The sequence below is a fragment of the Acromyrmex echinatior genome, chromosome 15, assembly GCF_024713525.1.
Source record: "Acromyrmex echinatior isolate Ae372 chromosome 15, ASM2471352v2, whole genome shotgun sequence".
Lineage (NCBI taxonomy): Eukaryota > Metazoa > Arthropoda > Insecta > Hymenoptera > Formicidae > Acromyrmex > Acromyrmex echinatior.
Genome location: NC_141866.1, coordinates 2,669,103 through 2,682,880, shown reverse-complemented (window position 1 = coordinate 2,682,880; position 13,778 = coordinate 2,669,103). Strand labels below are relative to the sequence as shown.

The window sequence follows — 13,778 nt, the reverse complement described above, 5'->3', positions numbered from 1 at the left end:
AATTTACAGCAAAGTGCGCGGATAAGTTCCACCGTTATTCTTCCAATCGGAATCTTCTCGCGAGCGGTTACCTCTTCTTCGCGGACGATTTCTCTTCCTCATAACGGCGATATACCCGATTCACCTCAAAAACCGATGACTCGTTTCTGCGTAGGTCGATCCGGATCTGCATAAGCGTGAGCACCAACTCGACCGCTATTCATTTATAAGCTCCAGTGAGAAGTTGCGACCACCACGTCGGTCGAAGTTAATAACACAAGGAAAAGGAAGTCACGCGATTGAAGTAATAAGGATGATGAAACAACACGGTTGATACATTTAAAGCGTTAATACGTCTCGAACGAACAGGGTGCGATTACACACATAGTTACTAAAGTACACAGACGACTGGAATCGTGTTCTTATTAAATGTACTGCTCATGCAGCTGCTCGGTAATCTAACAGCAACGACTGGAGCATGGCTGACGAAGGATCTGACGCATCTAAAAAGGATGATATCCTAGAGGACAGCAATGCTGACAGCAAAGCCGACAGCAAAGTGCCAGATGAAACCAAATACGATGATGTAAGACAGGGATAATACTCTTTCGTGTCTCGTCAACTAAATGAATTCAAATCTAGAAAGAGAAATGATGCTTGCTTATGACAGTAGAGATATTTCTACCGATATAAAATGTAGATTATCAAATAGGCATAGTTACGACATAGGATAATATATGTTTAATAGGCTGATAAAATTCCGACGATAACTACTACGAAAAATGCTTTAATAACGACGCAACTGGGACCGTGCGAAGCCTATCCGCATTCTGTCAAAATTTCGATCGTGGGTGCAAGGAAAGTTGGAATGGCTTGTGCTATCGCAATTCTGATGAGAGTCTGTATATAACATATATAGATCTATTATATACAGTGTTTTAGAATCTTTCGTACAAAGTCTAACAGTACTCTGAAATGAATATGAGCTGAAATAAGAAAAAATGTTACATGAACATAAATTCTAAAATATTTTATTAAAAAGTTATAATAAAAATATGAAATGTATAAGAAACAATTTTACTTTTTAGAAAAACAAGTTTATATTTTAAAATAATATCCGTCCATGTAAATACAAGTTTGAATCAATATAATTTTGAATTTATCACCTTTTTTGCGAGGGTAGAGGAAACCTTCATGTATATATGAAAATTTTTTGTAAAGTATTTTAGGATTTCTGTTTATATATTTTTTTTTATTTCAAGACATAAAACATACTTGTTAAAGTTTGTACGGAAATCCTGTATAGTTCATAAGCTTTGATTAATTGTTTTTACGTAATCTTTTTAGCGGATAGCGAGTGAGGTCTGTTTGATCGATCAAAATTCAGACAAAGCTTCTGCCGAAGCCGAGGACATTCAACACGCTGGTATTTTTCTGGGATGCCCTCTGGTAGTTGGCACATCAGGTATTTTTCGTACTAAAGATACATATTTACATATTATATAATAGCAATAAATAAAAAACTATATCAATTATACAATACCTACATCTATCTAACTCTACTTCTTCCCATTGCTTCTGACCATATATCATCCTTACACAAAACGTCTCGTCACATTATCTGTGTCAGATAAAGCTAGTGTTAGAGCGGTTGTCATGGCGGTTAACACTTTAGATCTCGTTGTCGTGCTCTAATCACAGAATCAACGAGTCGTGAACGTCCATGGACGATGTAGGCCTTTCGCGCGTTAGGTGCGAGGCAGCACAAATTCCAGAAATTTTAGATTGATACGTCCGGACTGATGAATCCGCCGAGCGTCACTTGCAGTGTGTCACGGCTCCGATCAACACCCATTTCAAATCAACGATCCGTTAGGTTATCTGCGTCAAGGGGTCTCTGTCAACGTGCAGCGATTCAGAAACAACGTTCTCTCGCATAGATGGGTTTAGCAGCAAGTTTTGGAGGCCAGAATTCCCTCGGACCTGTCCTTTAATCTCTACTCTCATCTACATCGCCGGTCGCTTATATGCTGGTGAACTGGACGAACGTTTCCCTCGAGCTTTTCACGGACACTCTCGTAAATCTCGTCCACTCTTATTTATCTCGATCGTGATCGGCTCCACGACGCGGTTTTCTGTTTCTGCTTCCAGCGTGCGTACGACGCGCGGTTACCCCGTCCGATGAGCGGCTGGTTATAAAAGCATTGTATTCTTTCTCTTCGTGGGAATCCAGGACAGTAACGGAAAGTACGATCGGGTTTGATCTCGTGGGTAGTTTCACCGAGTTGCACTACGTTTGATCTTAGAAATGATTTCAGTTTGTTCGACTTTTCTCGGCATTGCGTACAACACGTAGTGTCCGTATTTATACCTTTATAAAGGATAGCAGAATGATTCTTCTGATCTTGTCTCGTGCGAGGTAGCAATTACTGGAACAAGTGGGATGACTTTTTTACGGGCTTGCCAACTTATCTGTAACAACATCTTTCTCCATCGTAAATGTATCTTCCGTATAGTTGCGATACCACTGCGTGTTACTACAAGCATTTTGTAAAGGTGTTGCCTCGGATCTGTACTCTTTATTTTTCCGACCATGCCGGATTGTCTTCCTCGCTGTCATTATCAGCGCATCTCTTCCAATGGTGATTCTCTCTCTCGAAAGGGGAGAAAATTTCTTATTCACTCTCGTCTTTTTGTATTCCACGCACTTCCGAGGAGCTGATGATTGCGCGCTTGAATAAAGACGTCGTTCTCCGGCAAGAGATTCTTCGGAAAGGCGTATCTGATTCTTAACGAAGCTATTTCCCGTTACGGCTTCTTTCGCGTGAATTGGTGTCTTCTCTAGAGATTCAAAACGATTTATACCTTAACTCTCTCAGGAAAATGTGGCTAAAATATTAAAATACACACGTATCTAGAAATCACCATTCTACGATAATCTACGATCTACAATTGATTTTAGATATCTACAAGGTAAAAGATTCGACGGTAGTAGTAATTGCGGTTTGTGAAAAGAAACTTGAAGAGGAGGTCAATGTCAAGCACAACATCGAGGTATTCAAGAAGATCATTCCTACAATTGCAAAGTTGGCTTGCAAGGCGGTGTTACTAGTTGTGACTCAACCGATCGACGTGATGTCGTACATCACTTGGAAGTTATCCAAGTTTCCTTCAAGCAGAGTGCTTGGCACGGGTACTCTGCTTGATAGCTGCAGGTTTCAGGATTTACTGAGTCGCAAGTTGGGACTGGCGCGAACGTCAATCAATTGCATGAGTATCGGCGCACAGGGCGACACATCTGGTATTTGATTGACGTCCTGACTAATTTTACATAGATTCGCACATAGATTTGTAATTCTAGTACTGAATATAATATAGATATAAAATGTATTTATGTTATATAGCAATTACATTTGTTGTACATTTGTTGATAGCAGTTAGTGATAAGGTTTTACTAGATACTATCTTTACACTAATAATTGCATCTATTGGAGTATTTCTAAACGTCATAAATACACAGAGATTTTTACATACGAGATATTATTCATACTGAAAAATATTACACGTACTATTATATTGTATAATAAGTTATATTGTAAACTAACAGTTAACGACGTCTCTTTCTCTTCAATATCTGTCGTTTCACAGTTTCCATATGGTCGAGCGTTCACGTGGCGGGCACGAAGATACGAGACATAAACCCACAAATGGGAGAGGCGGATGATCCCGAGAAGTGGCGTGACATTTCCGAAGCTGTAAACAAAACGTCAGTGTTAAGATCACTGGATATTCTTGAGAAAATTTAAGGAAGTAATAAAATCTATGCGTTGTGTTTGTAGCGACACGGAGCTTAATCGGAAGAAGGGTGAGGGAGGACCGAACTGTTGGGCTCTCGGCTTCTGCACTGCTGAGATCATCGATGCCATCGTCAGGAATACTAAAGTCGTGTTGCCAGTGTCGACGTACATACACGTGAGAGATATAATCAAGTTAACACATTCAGAGATATAATCAAGTTAACACATTAACAGTAAAATTATTGAGTGATTTTAGATAGATTTTAATAACTTTGCTAAATAAAATTGCTAATATTATTATTACTTTAAAATTAAACGCATTTAATTCTAAGACACATTTGAGTTGTATAAAAATTCAATATTATAGTTTTTCTGGTACCAATTGAAGCGTAGATTACAGGATAATTAATTAGGAATCGAATACAATAAAGAAAGGAATTTGCATATAATAGTTATAAAATAATGATAATTTTTTAATTCGCAAGTAAAGTATTTATTTTTGTACCTTAAAAAAACGTTCTCAGGTACATTTATTCGCGTGTGTCGATTGACACGATGGAAAAACAAGATCGAGGAATCTCTGTTCACAGAGTTGTGCCCACGGGACCGATAAAGACATGTACATGTCGGTACCCTGTGTTCTCGGTCGGGAAGGTGTGTATGCCACGGTGCGACAGAAGCTGAACGAACAGGAAAAGACGGCGATACAACGGTGCGCCGACAGCATCCGCGATGTGCTACGTGAGTGTGGCATTCTTCGCGAGTCAAGCGACATTGAAGAGTGACAACCGGTAGACCGAGGAAAAAAGGAGAGTGAGAAAACGTGAAGGACTTGCGAACGGATGTGAACGGATACGTGGCGCGGAAATAGCGAGGAAGAGGAAACGGAGTGGAGAGAAGGAACGATGTTTTAGAATGCATCTTCATCAATAAGGGCAATGCTGCATCTGGTAACCGGTTTCCTGCGTGCGTACATTCGATCGTCATAATAAACGATATATGAGTGAAACTCGACTTCCTGGAAAATTAAACCAGCCGCGTTCTCCTAAGATTGCCTGCGAACGGTACACGCTACAATATTCCACGCGTGCGAGGCTTATTACTGTTTCTTTTTTACTCGATCGAATTTTGATTTACGCAACCGAACGATGTACGATGCGGAAAGGTGAAAGGGCGGATGAAAATGCACTCTCCATTGCATGCGAATATAAGGTTGAGAGTTGCGGCTAAAGGAGATTGGATAATTTAAACTATAATCTTTTTTTAGTTTTAAGTCTTGTTGTGTAGTGAAGTCGTTGTATTTTATACATATAAAATTTTATATATATATATATAATATGTAATTTTTTAAATCGTAGAAATTGAATAATTATCGGGATGAAACAGAATTACACTTTTATAATAAGAAAAAGAATGGTAAATTGAATTAATGAGGTTTATAAAGAATAAAAGAGTCGATTTCTAAGAATCACTTTTTGATCCCTTCTCAAATATCCTGTAAAATACAAATTGGCAGTATCTCTCCAGGAACGCGGCGCATCCCACCTGTGCGGCTTCGTAGCAGCTGTCGATCAATTTTACGATCTTCTCCGCAGAAAAACGAAAATAATAGGAACGATAGTTGGATAGGTCCAATTGGCGATTCGTCTCTACATCTGTCCCGAGCATTTACCTTTTTATATAACGAGCATTCTTTCCGATTATAATTGATTCTGTACGGCACGATTGAATTTATCGATAGCATCTTTTCATCTGTGATCGAACGTGTTAATCGGATTGTATATCTCCCGCTACAAGATAACTTGAGGTTCACATCTCGTACATATAGTACATTATGAGTATACGAGATATGTATGTTGAACACGAAAGGCAGAGAGAGAGAGTTCTCTCACGTTCGATCGTACAGAACCAATATAATCACCTTATTGCATATACCATTTTATGTAGCCATTTCAAATTGACAGTAAATCTACTTGCTACATTTCCGTTGTCAACTTCATTCACCTCCTGTCAAAGATATTTTTTTCGACTGTCTGCTTTTTCAGACGTATCCTATCTTATGTAAATTTTAATGACGATACGTCAAATTTTGTAGTTTCAATTAGAAATATTCACGATGTCAAGCGACTTTTGGTTTGCTTAAATTATTTGGTGTTGTACCTCGAAGTAGAAGAATATCCATGTATCGCGGATATGACCGAAACGAGAAAGAAATTACCTGAGGTAGCCAGCAACACGGTAACTGTTTTACTGGCCAAACAGGCAGAACATCTTGTGGATGGCCATCGTGTCAAGGTCGTCGTCGTGGGCAGTGCGCCTAAGGGTGTTGCGGTCGCTATAGCTATTCTATTCAAAGTTGGTGGATTTTCGATTTTTTTAGTTTCTAACCTTTCGTACCATTTTGATTTTTTAATTAATTTTTTATGCATATACGCTATGTATTTTTATTATAACAATGATTTCATTATTTTATAAAATATAGCAGCACATATTTTATATTAAGCATATGATGACACATACATAGATAATGAACAAAAAATTGTTATACTTTTTATAATCTTTATGATAAATATTATGTAAGTATAAAAATTTATTTACAAATTAATTCGCGCAAGTAGTAATTCTAGATGCATACTCTATAAATTTATAATCTGTTTTTTTTAACAGTGTAATATTTTGATATTAATAGTACATTTCATAAATTACCATTAACTTCGTAAAAATGCTGATGCATATAAGTCAACGTCAATACTAATATATTATTACTTCATTGATGTACAATTTATATACTTCGAAGGTATATCAACATTGATTAATGCACGTATGCGTAATAGATCCGTGTCTCATTCCATTAGATGATACGATAATGTGCTCGATACGTCAATCTAAACATGTCCACAATGATATCGAGTGAATGAGACATAGCGCCGGTATCCGCATGGTTCGAGTACGTAATTCGTATTTGTTCGTCGAGGATCAAAGATCTAATGCTACACGTTGGTGGACCTCAGGAGATATACCCTCGAGTTGCACCCAACAAAGGACGAGCCAAGGAATGCCCTAACGTGTGTAGGTTCGTGCATGAGTATACCTGCAGGTCTACAGGGGCTCCTGAATGTAGGCTCGTTAGTGTGTACGTGTATGCCGGCTGAAAAAGGCTATTATGCAAATGATCCACGGAAGACCAGAAGAGGGAATTCGGCTATAAGAAGGAGTAGGGTGGAACATGAAAGAGGAAAGGAGATAGCAGGAAGAAGACTATAGAAGATGTAGAGAAGTGGGCCGAACCTTTCGCTCGTTATCGGATCGTAACGCGAGCATTTACACGTCGGCCAATGCGCCCCCGCAAGACGGCTCTAACTGACTGATTTATGTTAGTAACTATGGAGAGAGACTGCAATTTATAACACCGTTCGTCTGAAATCCTCGCGAAACGAATACAAATAGTATTGCAATATAATAATAGTTGATTTAAGATTTTATGAAGGATGTGCTTAGAAGCTTTTTAAAAATTTCATGGAACAGTTGCGCATAGACTTACTTTTTGGTCTTAACAAGTCCCGATCATGTAATAATGGAAAATGTGAGAAATATGAAATTGTTTATAACATTCTAAATGAAACTATATATTACCATTGTATTGTTTAGGCATAATTTCGTATCTGTTGCATCAAGAAGGAAAATTAACTGTTAGACGGAACGCATTGTGGGCTGCAAGGTGCAACAGCTAGTGTTGTATCCATATGTTGAGTACATTCGGTAGAGGGTAATAAATGTGGGCGACTAATTCTAGGTTTCGGTTTCCGCAAATTTACGAGGGCAAACAATGGTGTGTGCATGCGGTGAGACGCAGAGGGCGTAACTGACGGACGATAGACTTCTCGTTGGCCGGACTTATGGTGTATATCGAGAGACTAAATAATATATAGTAAAGTTTATCGTGTATATTATCGAGGAGGAGTCAGGATAGTACCGAGAATAACTAGGATATTAGGAAACCCGTTATCGTACATGATAACAGCTTTTGAGGAAAATTGCCCGCGTTCCATATCAAATTAATACTATAGATTTTCTCAAAATCGCTTCCTTGATTCTTTTGACAATGACAAATGACTTCCTTAGTCTTTATAAAAATTCGAAATGTGTACTAATTAGAAATAAATGAAACCCGTTATCGTACATGATAATAGCTTTTGAGGAAAATTGCCCGTATTCCATGTCAAATTAATAGTATGGATTTTCTCAAAATCGCTTCCTAGTCTTTTGACAATGACAAATGACTTCCTTAGTCTTTATAAAAATTTGAAACGTGTATTAATTAGAAATATATGAAACATGTAATTGTATTCTAGCCAATATAAATTATTTATGACTACGAAACTATGAAACTCGATGGCGCTTATCCGACACGACCATGAAGATCTCCTGATTACCGGAACATTCGGCAGCAGAAGATGCTGTGGAAAAAAACAGGAAGAAGCGTTTCAAGAAGAAGAGCAAGAAGTGAAAAAATATGACCGAGTCGTGCTGCTGCACTTTACGTTGCACCATGGCAGATTGCATCAATGAGATCATCGCAAAGTACGAAAATACGATCGCTACAGCTTGCCGTCTACCTTGTGAACCTACCAAAATTCTTCACAACTGTAGCGTGTCAGACATCTTATTTCTTGTTGTTCTCTCAGTTTCTTGTCTCATTGTGACACGCGTGTTGGATGGCCCGTATCAAGCTGTGCAAATTATACGGGCAGAACCTTCAGCGAAAGATACTTCGTTGGTATATCCTGGGCCATATCTACATCGATATTTAATATGCAAGTAGTTATGTCATCTTATGGACAGAGTATCAGATAGTGAGAAATTGTGAGCATTTAAATGATCCAATAAAATAAGGAAATTAAAACTTGCTTTCAAACTTATCATCGTGTTATCACGACGAGAATAAATGTTTCAAGGATGAATGAAAAATGATTACATTTTGCATTTCGGCATTGATAAAATATATTTCTAATAATAATATTTCTGGTTTACAATGGTGACTGTTTTTACAGCGCTATGTAATTATTTAAATATAGATCAGTATGGAAGACAAGAAACTGATCAGAAGTATTTATTCTGTCTTTTATATTTTTATATTAATTGTGAAGTCTAACATTTTGTTATTTTGTTACATTAATATATAATCCAATAATCAAATATTATTTCTTTTGTGTGAAATATCCTTGATAATTTTCTGTGCAATACATTGTTGAAAAGAACGTCTTAAAAATATTTTTATCTACAGTAAAAAAACATATCTATTCGATTAAAAGAAATTGATAAGCCTTTTATTATACAAATAAAAATGACACGAAAGAAGAAGAAATTAAAAATATTAAAAAGAAATTTATTAAGTATTTGTAATTAAAAATATAATAAGCACAAGTGAAAATTATATGCTTATTATTATTGTGAAACAAGAGTGATTTATTCAAAAAGTTCACAGTTACTTTACACCTTTCAGAAGACACGCTTGATGAAGTATGATAATTAAGTGGTATACAATAACAGAAGCAGGAGAATTTAACATAATATATTAAGAAGTCGTTTTATAGTTAGTCCGCCGTTTGTCTTAACATGAAGTGTGAAAGCACCATCTGTCTGAGGAAAATACGTCCATCTGTTCATATATAAGCGTGTTAAAGTGTATATAACGTAAAATGTTACATACATCATTTCGTGTAATATACACCATTCGTCGTCATTACTACAAAAACGCGTTTGTATGCGATACGATGACCCTAGGAAAATAATGCTCATTAATTTTTACGGAGTGATTTACATGATCGTCCGAATATCCCATTATACCACAAATTAACCTGCACAAATTAGAACCGCTCGAAGCTTAATGATCTATCGTTCAAAAACGAATATAGATTACCAGTGGTCCCTTATTATACCACTCGTTTGCCATGTCATTTGTCACACTTCATGGACTTGTATAACGTTACATTTACGATATTCCTGGGTATCCTTAATGTACGCTACGTTAATGAAATTATAAAAAATTCATGGGGAAACAAATAGCCAACATTTACGAAGAAACCATGATTGCGGGAGAAAAATGAAGCACGTGCGAATAGGGGGTCGTAGAATCATTCTTCATGCTCGTTTGACATTTCATAAGGAACACGGTCGCTACGGCCGAAAATCTTGTAGCTACTGCCGGAGGTAGGACGGACGGTAGTCCCTGGGAAGAGGAATCGATGAGAAGAAGCCGTACCGGTTCCATAATTATTCATGAATGAGTTATCGCCCTGCGCAAGACATCGTTTGTGTCACCAGACACTGGCGACAACTACTGGCGGCGATCGTGATGAAGCGAAACCGACATAGTGAATTCCCCCAAAAATAACGCACTTCTCAACACTATTTCTTGATCGGATCTTAACGATTCCTCGCATTAGGGGACTTTGCAAACAGTGTGATTGATCTCGCGTACTCATTCGCATCTTAATGTGATTCTCGGGGGGCGGGGGGGGGGAGGCTCTTGTTGCGTAACGATTCGAAGCGCGTAATAACGCTGCCTGCTGGGTAGCAACTAGTTGCCGTTAATTACTCTCTAGCTTCTCTGCTCACTACCCTGTTCAACCATTCATCCCTTTGTGATTTTTTTCGCAGCGCCTTGCCTCCGAGCTCGTCCTCATAGATGTGAACGAGGATCTCGCCAAGGCAGAAGCAGAAGACATCAGCCATGCGGCAGCATACCTCGGCAATCCCAGAATTGTCGGTACCAAAGGTGAAGCCCGATGGGAGGAGGTTGCAGAAAAATAGCGAGACCGTCATTACACTGTCCGCGAGTAACGAGCAATTATTTCAAAACGACCACGCTTTAACGTTCGATAAATAAATAGCGCGATTGTGATTAGCGATAAGCTCGCCAGAGGTAACATCCGCGTTATTGCCTGCGTTGAATGACATCTCGAGTGTTATTAAAATTAAGATGAATTATGCATGATTTTACGTGATGCTGTAAGATGAACGCACAAGCAACACGCTTATCTAGAAATTAATTAGCAACTGATAAATGATAGTGTCGCTAATATAGCGAGAAATAAAAATCGGATCCACGTCGATTTTTATTTCTTCTTGGGAATAAAGCTAATAAAAATTTAAGAGTATTTTATAATTATTGTATCATATTATATTTTTTCTTGATTTTTGAATAGATTTATCTTTTAGAATAGGTTTATTTTTCTTACAAATACATCTCTCGTGTAAAAGCGCAAAACAAATGAAAAATAAAATTCTGTGATAAGCGATAAATCATCCAACATGCATTACGCTCCGATAGATTATGCTTGTGCCAGAGACGCAGCAGTATGCGTGATCACAGTTGGAAGCCAGTCTCGTGAAGATCTGCGGCCAGCCGATTATCTAGAGCATAATCTGAAAATTTTCAAGGACGTCATTCCTAACGTTTCCAAGTACGCGCCGAACAGCGTTCTTCTCATTCTTTCAAAGCCAGGTACACTCTTATTACCTACTATGCACTTAATGTGTTTGTCATATTAGAAATTACACATATATATCTGGCTTTTTTTAATAAACATTTTATATATTTAATATATTTTATATATTTTAATATATTTTATATAAAATATTTTATATATTTAATAAATAGCAACATGTTAATGCTCCTCTATGATTATATTCTCTAAGATATTTTTAACACATTATAATTCGAGATTGATCAATTTTAATCGAACATTACACAAGTATAATACATGAATAATTATTTTGATCATGTTATTTAGTTGATATTCTATCGTACGTTGCTATGAAGCTGTCTGGATTTCCACCAAATCGTGTTATAGGATTGGGAACGTTTCTAGACAGCTGTAGATTTCAGTATTTTATCGCTCAAAAACTCGGACTTTCAGCAAATGCGATTCAAGCGTTAATCATTGGCGAGAGCGGACCAGCTTCTGGTAATTAGCATTAAAATATTGTAATTATGATAATCGCAATGTAATTACGATATTCACAACAAAGCAAAATAAAAATTTGTTTTCATATATGTACTATAGTGCAGTTGAAGTAGAGATAATTTTATTTATTACAATATTTTAAGGATTAAATTGCAAAATCCGACTTTATATGGTTCTTCTTAGCTTTATAAAAAGAAAAGTCGAAAAGTTTTATGACAAAATATTTAATTTTTGCAAATTTTTATTCTCACTTACATATAAACTCTTTATTTTAATATATAATATTAGTACCGGTCTGGTCCGCTGTTGCGGTAATGGGCATGCCTTTAAAAGATATAAATAAAGAGATCGGCACTAGAACGGATCCGGAATCCTGGAGCGATTTACATGCGAAAGTTGTCAATGCCGATAATGAATTGATCCTCAAGAAAGGCTATCACAGTTGGGCAGTTGGAATCTGTGCAGGCGAAATTGTTGATGCTATCGTGCGCAATACTTGTGCTTGTTTTACTGTCTCTACGTTCATGAAGGTTTATTGATAAGTTTTATTAGAACTATTAAACTTATGTTTAGTGATATTATTTAGAGGACTATATTTCTTATTGCTTTTCCTTTGTGTCAATATAATTATAGTATTTATTTATTATTGTATAATTACAACATTATATCCACTATAATTGTTATATTAATTATATCCATTATAATATTAATGACATTTATTCATTATAATAAAAGAAAATTTAAAATAAATATAAAAATAATGATATATATAAATATGATATACGCGTATATACATATGTAAATGTACGTAAACTTTTTGTTTGTAAATATAAAAATATAATTAATATATTTTTGTGAACAATAACTTTTCTTTCCCTTGCCAAAATTGTCAAATATATTTTAGGGCTGCCAACACGGACTGGAAAAGGATATCTTTACGTCATTACCTTGTGTAGTAGGGAGAAACGGCGTACAGTCCTTTATTCGTTTGTTATATACATCTAAGGAGCAAGAATTGATGACGATATCTTTCCAAAGAATTTATGAGGCACAAAAATTGATCCTCGACAAGATTGAATAAATAAGAAACGGAATTAAAGAAGTATTTGTTGTACAATTTTATAATTAACGTTATTTAGTAACCTAAAACATTAAATACTGTCAACAATTAATGTGAGTAAATTATATTTTAGTTCTATGTTTGACAGAAATAAAAATTTATATATATATATATATATATATGTGTGTGTATATATATATATATATATATTTATTTATTTTATTAATGCGTTGCAAATAAAAGGAAAGTGCGAGATTTTGATCACGAATCATAATGATTCACGTCAATTAAAGAATTATATTGAAACACTATGTATACATAATAATTTCGTGACAAAGGACCTTATCTTTCATCGTTCGTTCACAATCCAACCAAGTCAGAGAATTAAAAAAAGAAATCTGCGTTTGTTTTAGGACGATTGGTTTTATTGCGCAATCAAATGATCATAGGAGTATAAAATTGTAGGGCGTACTCCGAGGATTTCGGTCCCAATTTGCAAAGATTAATGCAGACTACGTATAATTAATTGCTTTGTGTATGGAGCAGTTAATCGCCCCGCTAAAGGCGATCGAGATGATGAAACGATTGCTATTATAAATATAAAGAGAGGCGGTTTCGCGCGGCTCTAGTGGTCAACGATACTGACTAATTTGTTACAAAATTCACGTACAATATCACGCTTTTTATCTCTGCCATCCGTTACATTAGTTAAGACATTCGTTTACCCAGTGTTATTGCTGCTCGCATATCAATAATAAAGCGTTCTCAATATACACAAGATCTAGGTCCGCATTTGTAGTCGTGTTTCTGCTGAAAATTATTATTTACGTTTTTTCTTATTATATCTATTTGTTGTTGATATCTTATTTTTACATCTTTATGTTAAATCATATGATCTAAAAACTTATTCAATGAACTATTGTGTTATTTATATGAATAACACTCTATTTTAAAAAGAGTCTATCAATGAAT

At 36.1% G+C, this 13,778-nt stretch overlaps 2 protein-coding genes across 5 annotated transcripts in view; both read left to right on the top strand.

Annotated features, from left to right (window-relative positions):
• The window catches only part of LOC105152920 (L-lactate dehydrogenase), a 171,818-nt gene extending 161,137 nt beyond the window's left edge, over positions 1 to 10,681 (top strand). The window contains exons 4-11 of one of the 4 annotated variants that reach the window (XM_087413706.1): positions 155 to 349; positions 426 to 565; positions 728 to 877; positions 1,327 to 1,444; positions 2,942 to 3,280; positions 3,628 to 3,745; positions 3,819 to 3,951; positions 4,367 to 5,245. In XM_087413706.1, the coding sequence (XP_087269832.1) occupies positions 458 to 565; positions 728 to 877; positions 1,327 to 1,444; positions 2,942 to 3,280; positions 3,628 to 3,745; positions 3,819 to 3,951; positions 4,367 to 4,561 (1,161 nt within the window). In that variant the 5' untranslated portion in view covers positions 155 to 349; positions 426 to 457 and the 3' untranslated portion in view covers positions 4,562 to 5,245. Of the gene's footprint in view, positions 1 to 154; positions 566 to 727; positions 878 to 1,326; positions 1,445 to 2,941; positions 3,281 to 3,627; positions 3,746 to 3,818; positions 3,952 to 4,366; positions 5,246 to 10,436 lie in introns of those variants that run through there. The other 3 variants (XM_087413708.1, XM_087413707.1, XM_087413709.1) reach the window with 3 other exon arrangements.
• A 304-nt stretch (positions 10,682 to 10,985) lies between these two features.
• Positions 10,986 to 12,560, top strand: LOC147907201 (L-lactate dehydrogenase A chain-like). Its single transcript, XM_087413710.1, has 2 exons — positions 10,986 to 11,283; positions 11,573 to 12,560. Exons 1-2 carry the CDS (start codon positions 11,091 to 11,093, stop codon positions 11,752 to 11,754), a joined length of 375 nt encoding a protein of 124 aa, XP_087269836.1. The 5' UTR covers positions 10,986 to 11,090; the 3' UTR covers positions 11,755 to 12,560.
• The last annotated feature ends 1,218 nt before the right edge of the window (positions 12,561 to 13,778 follow it).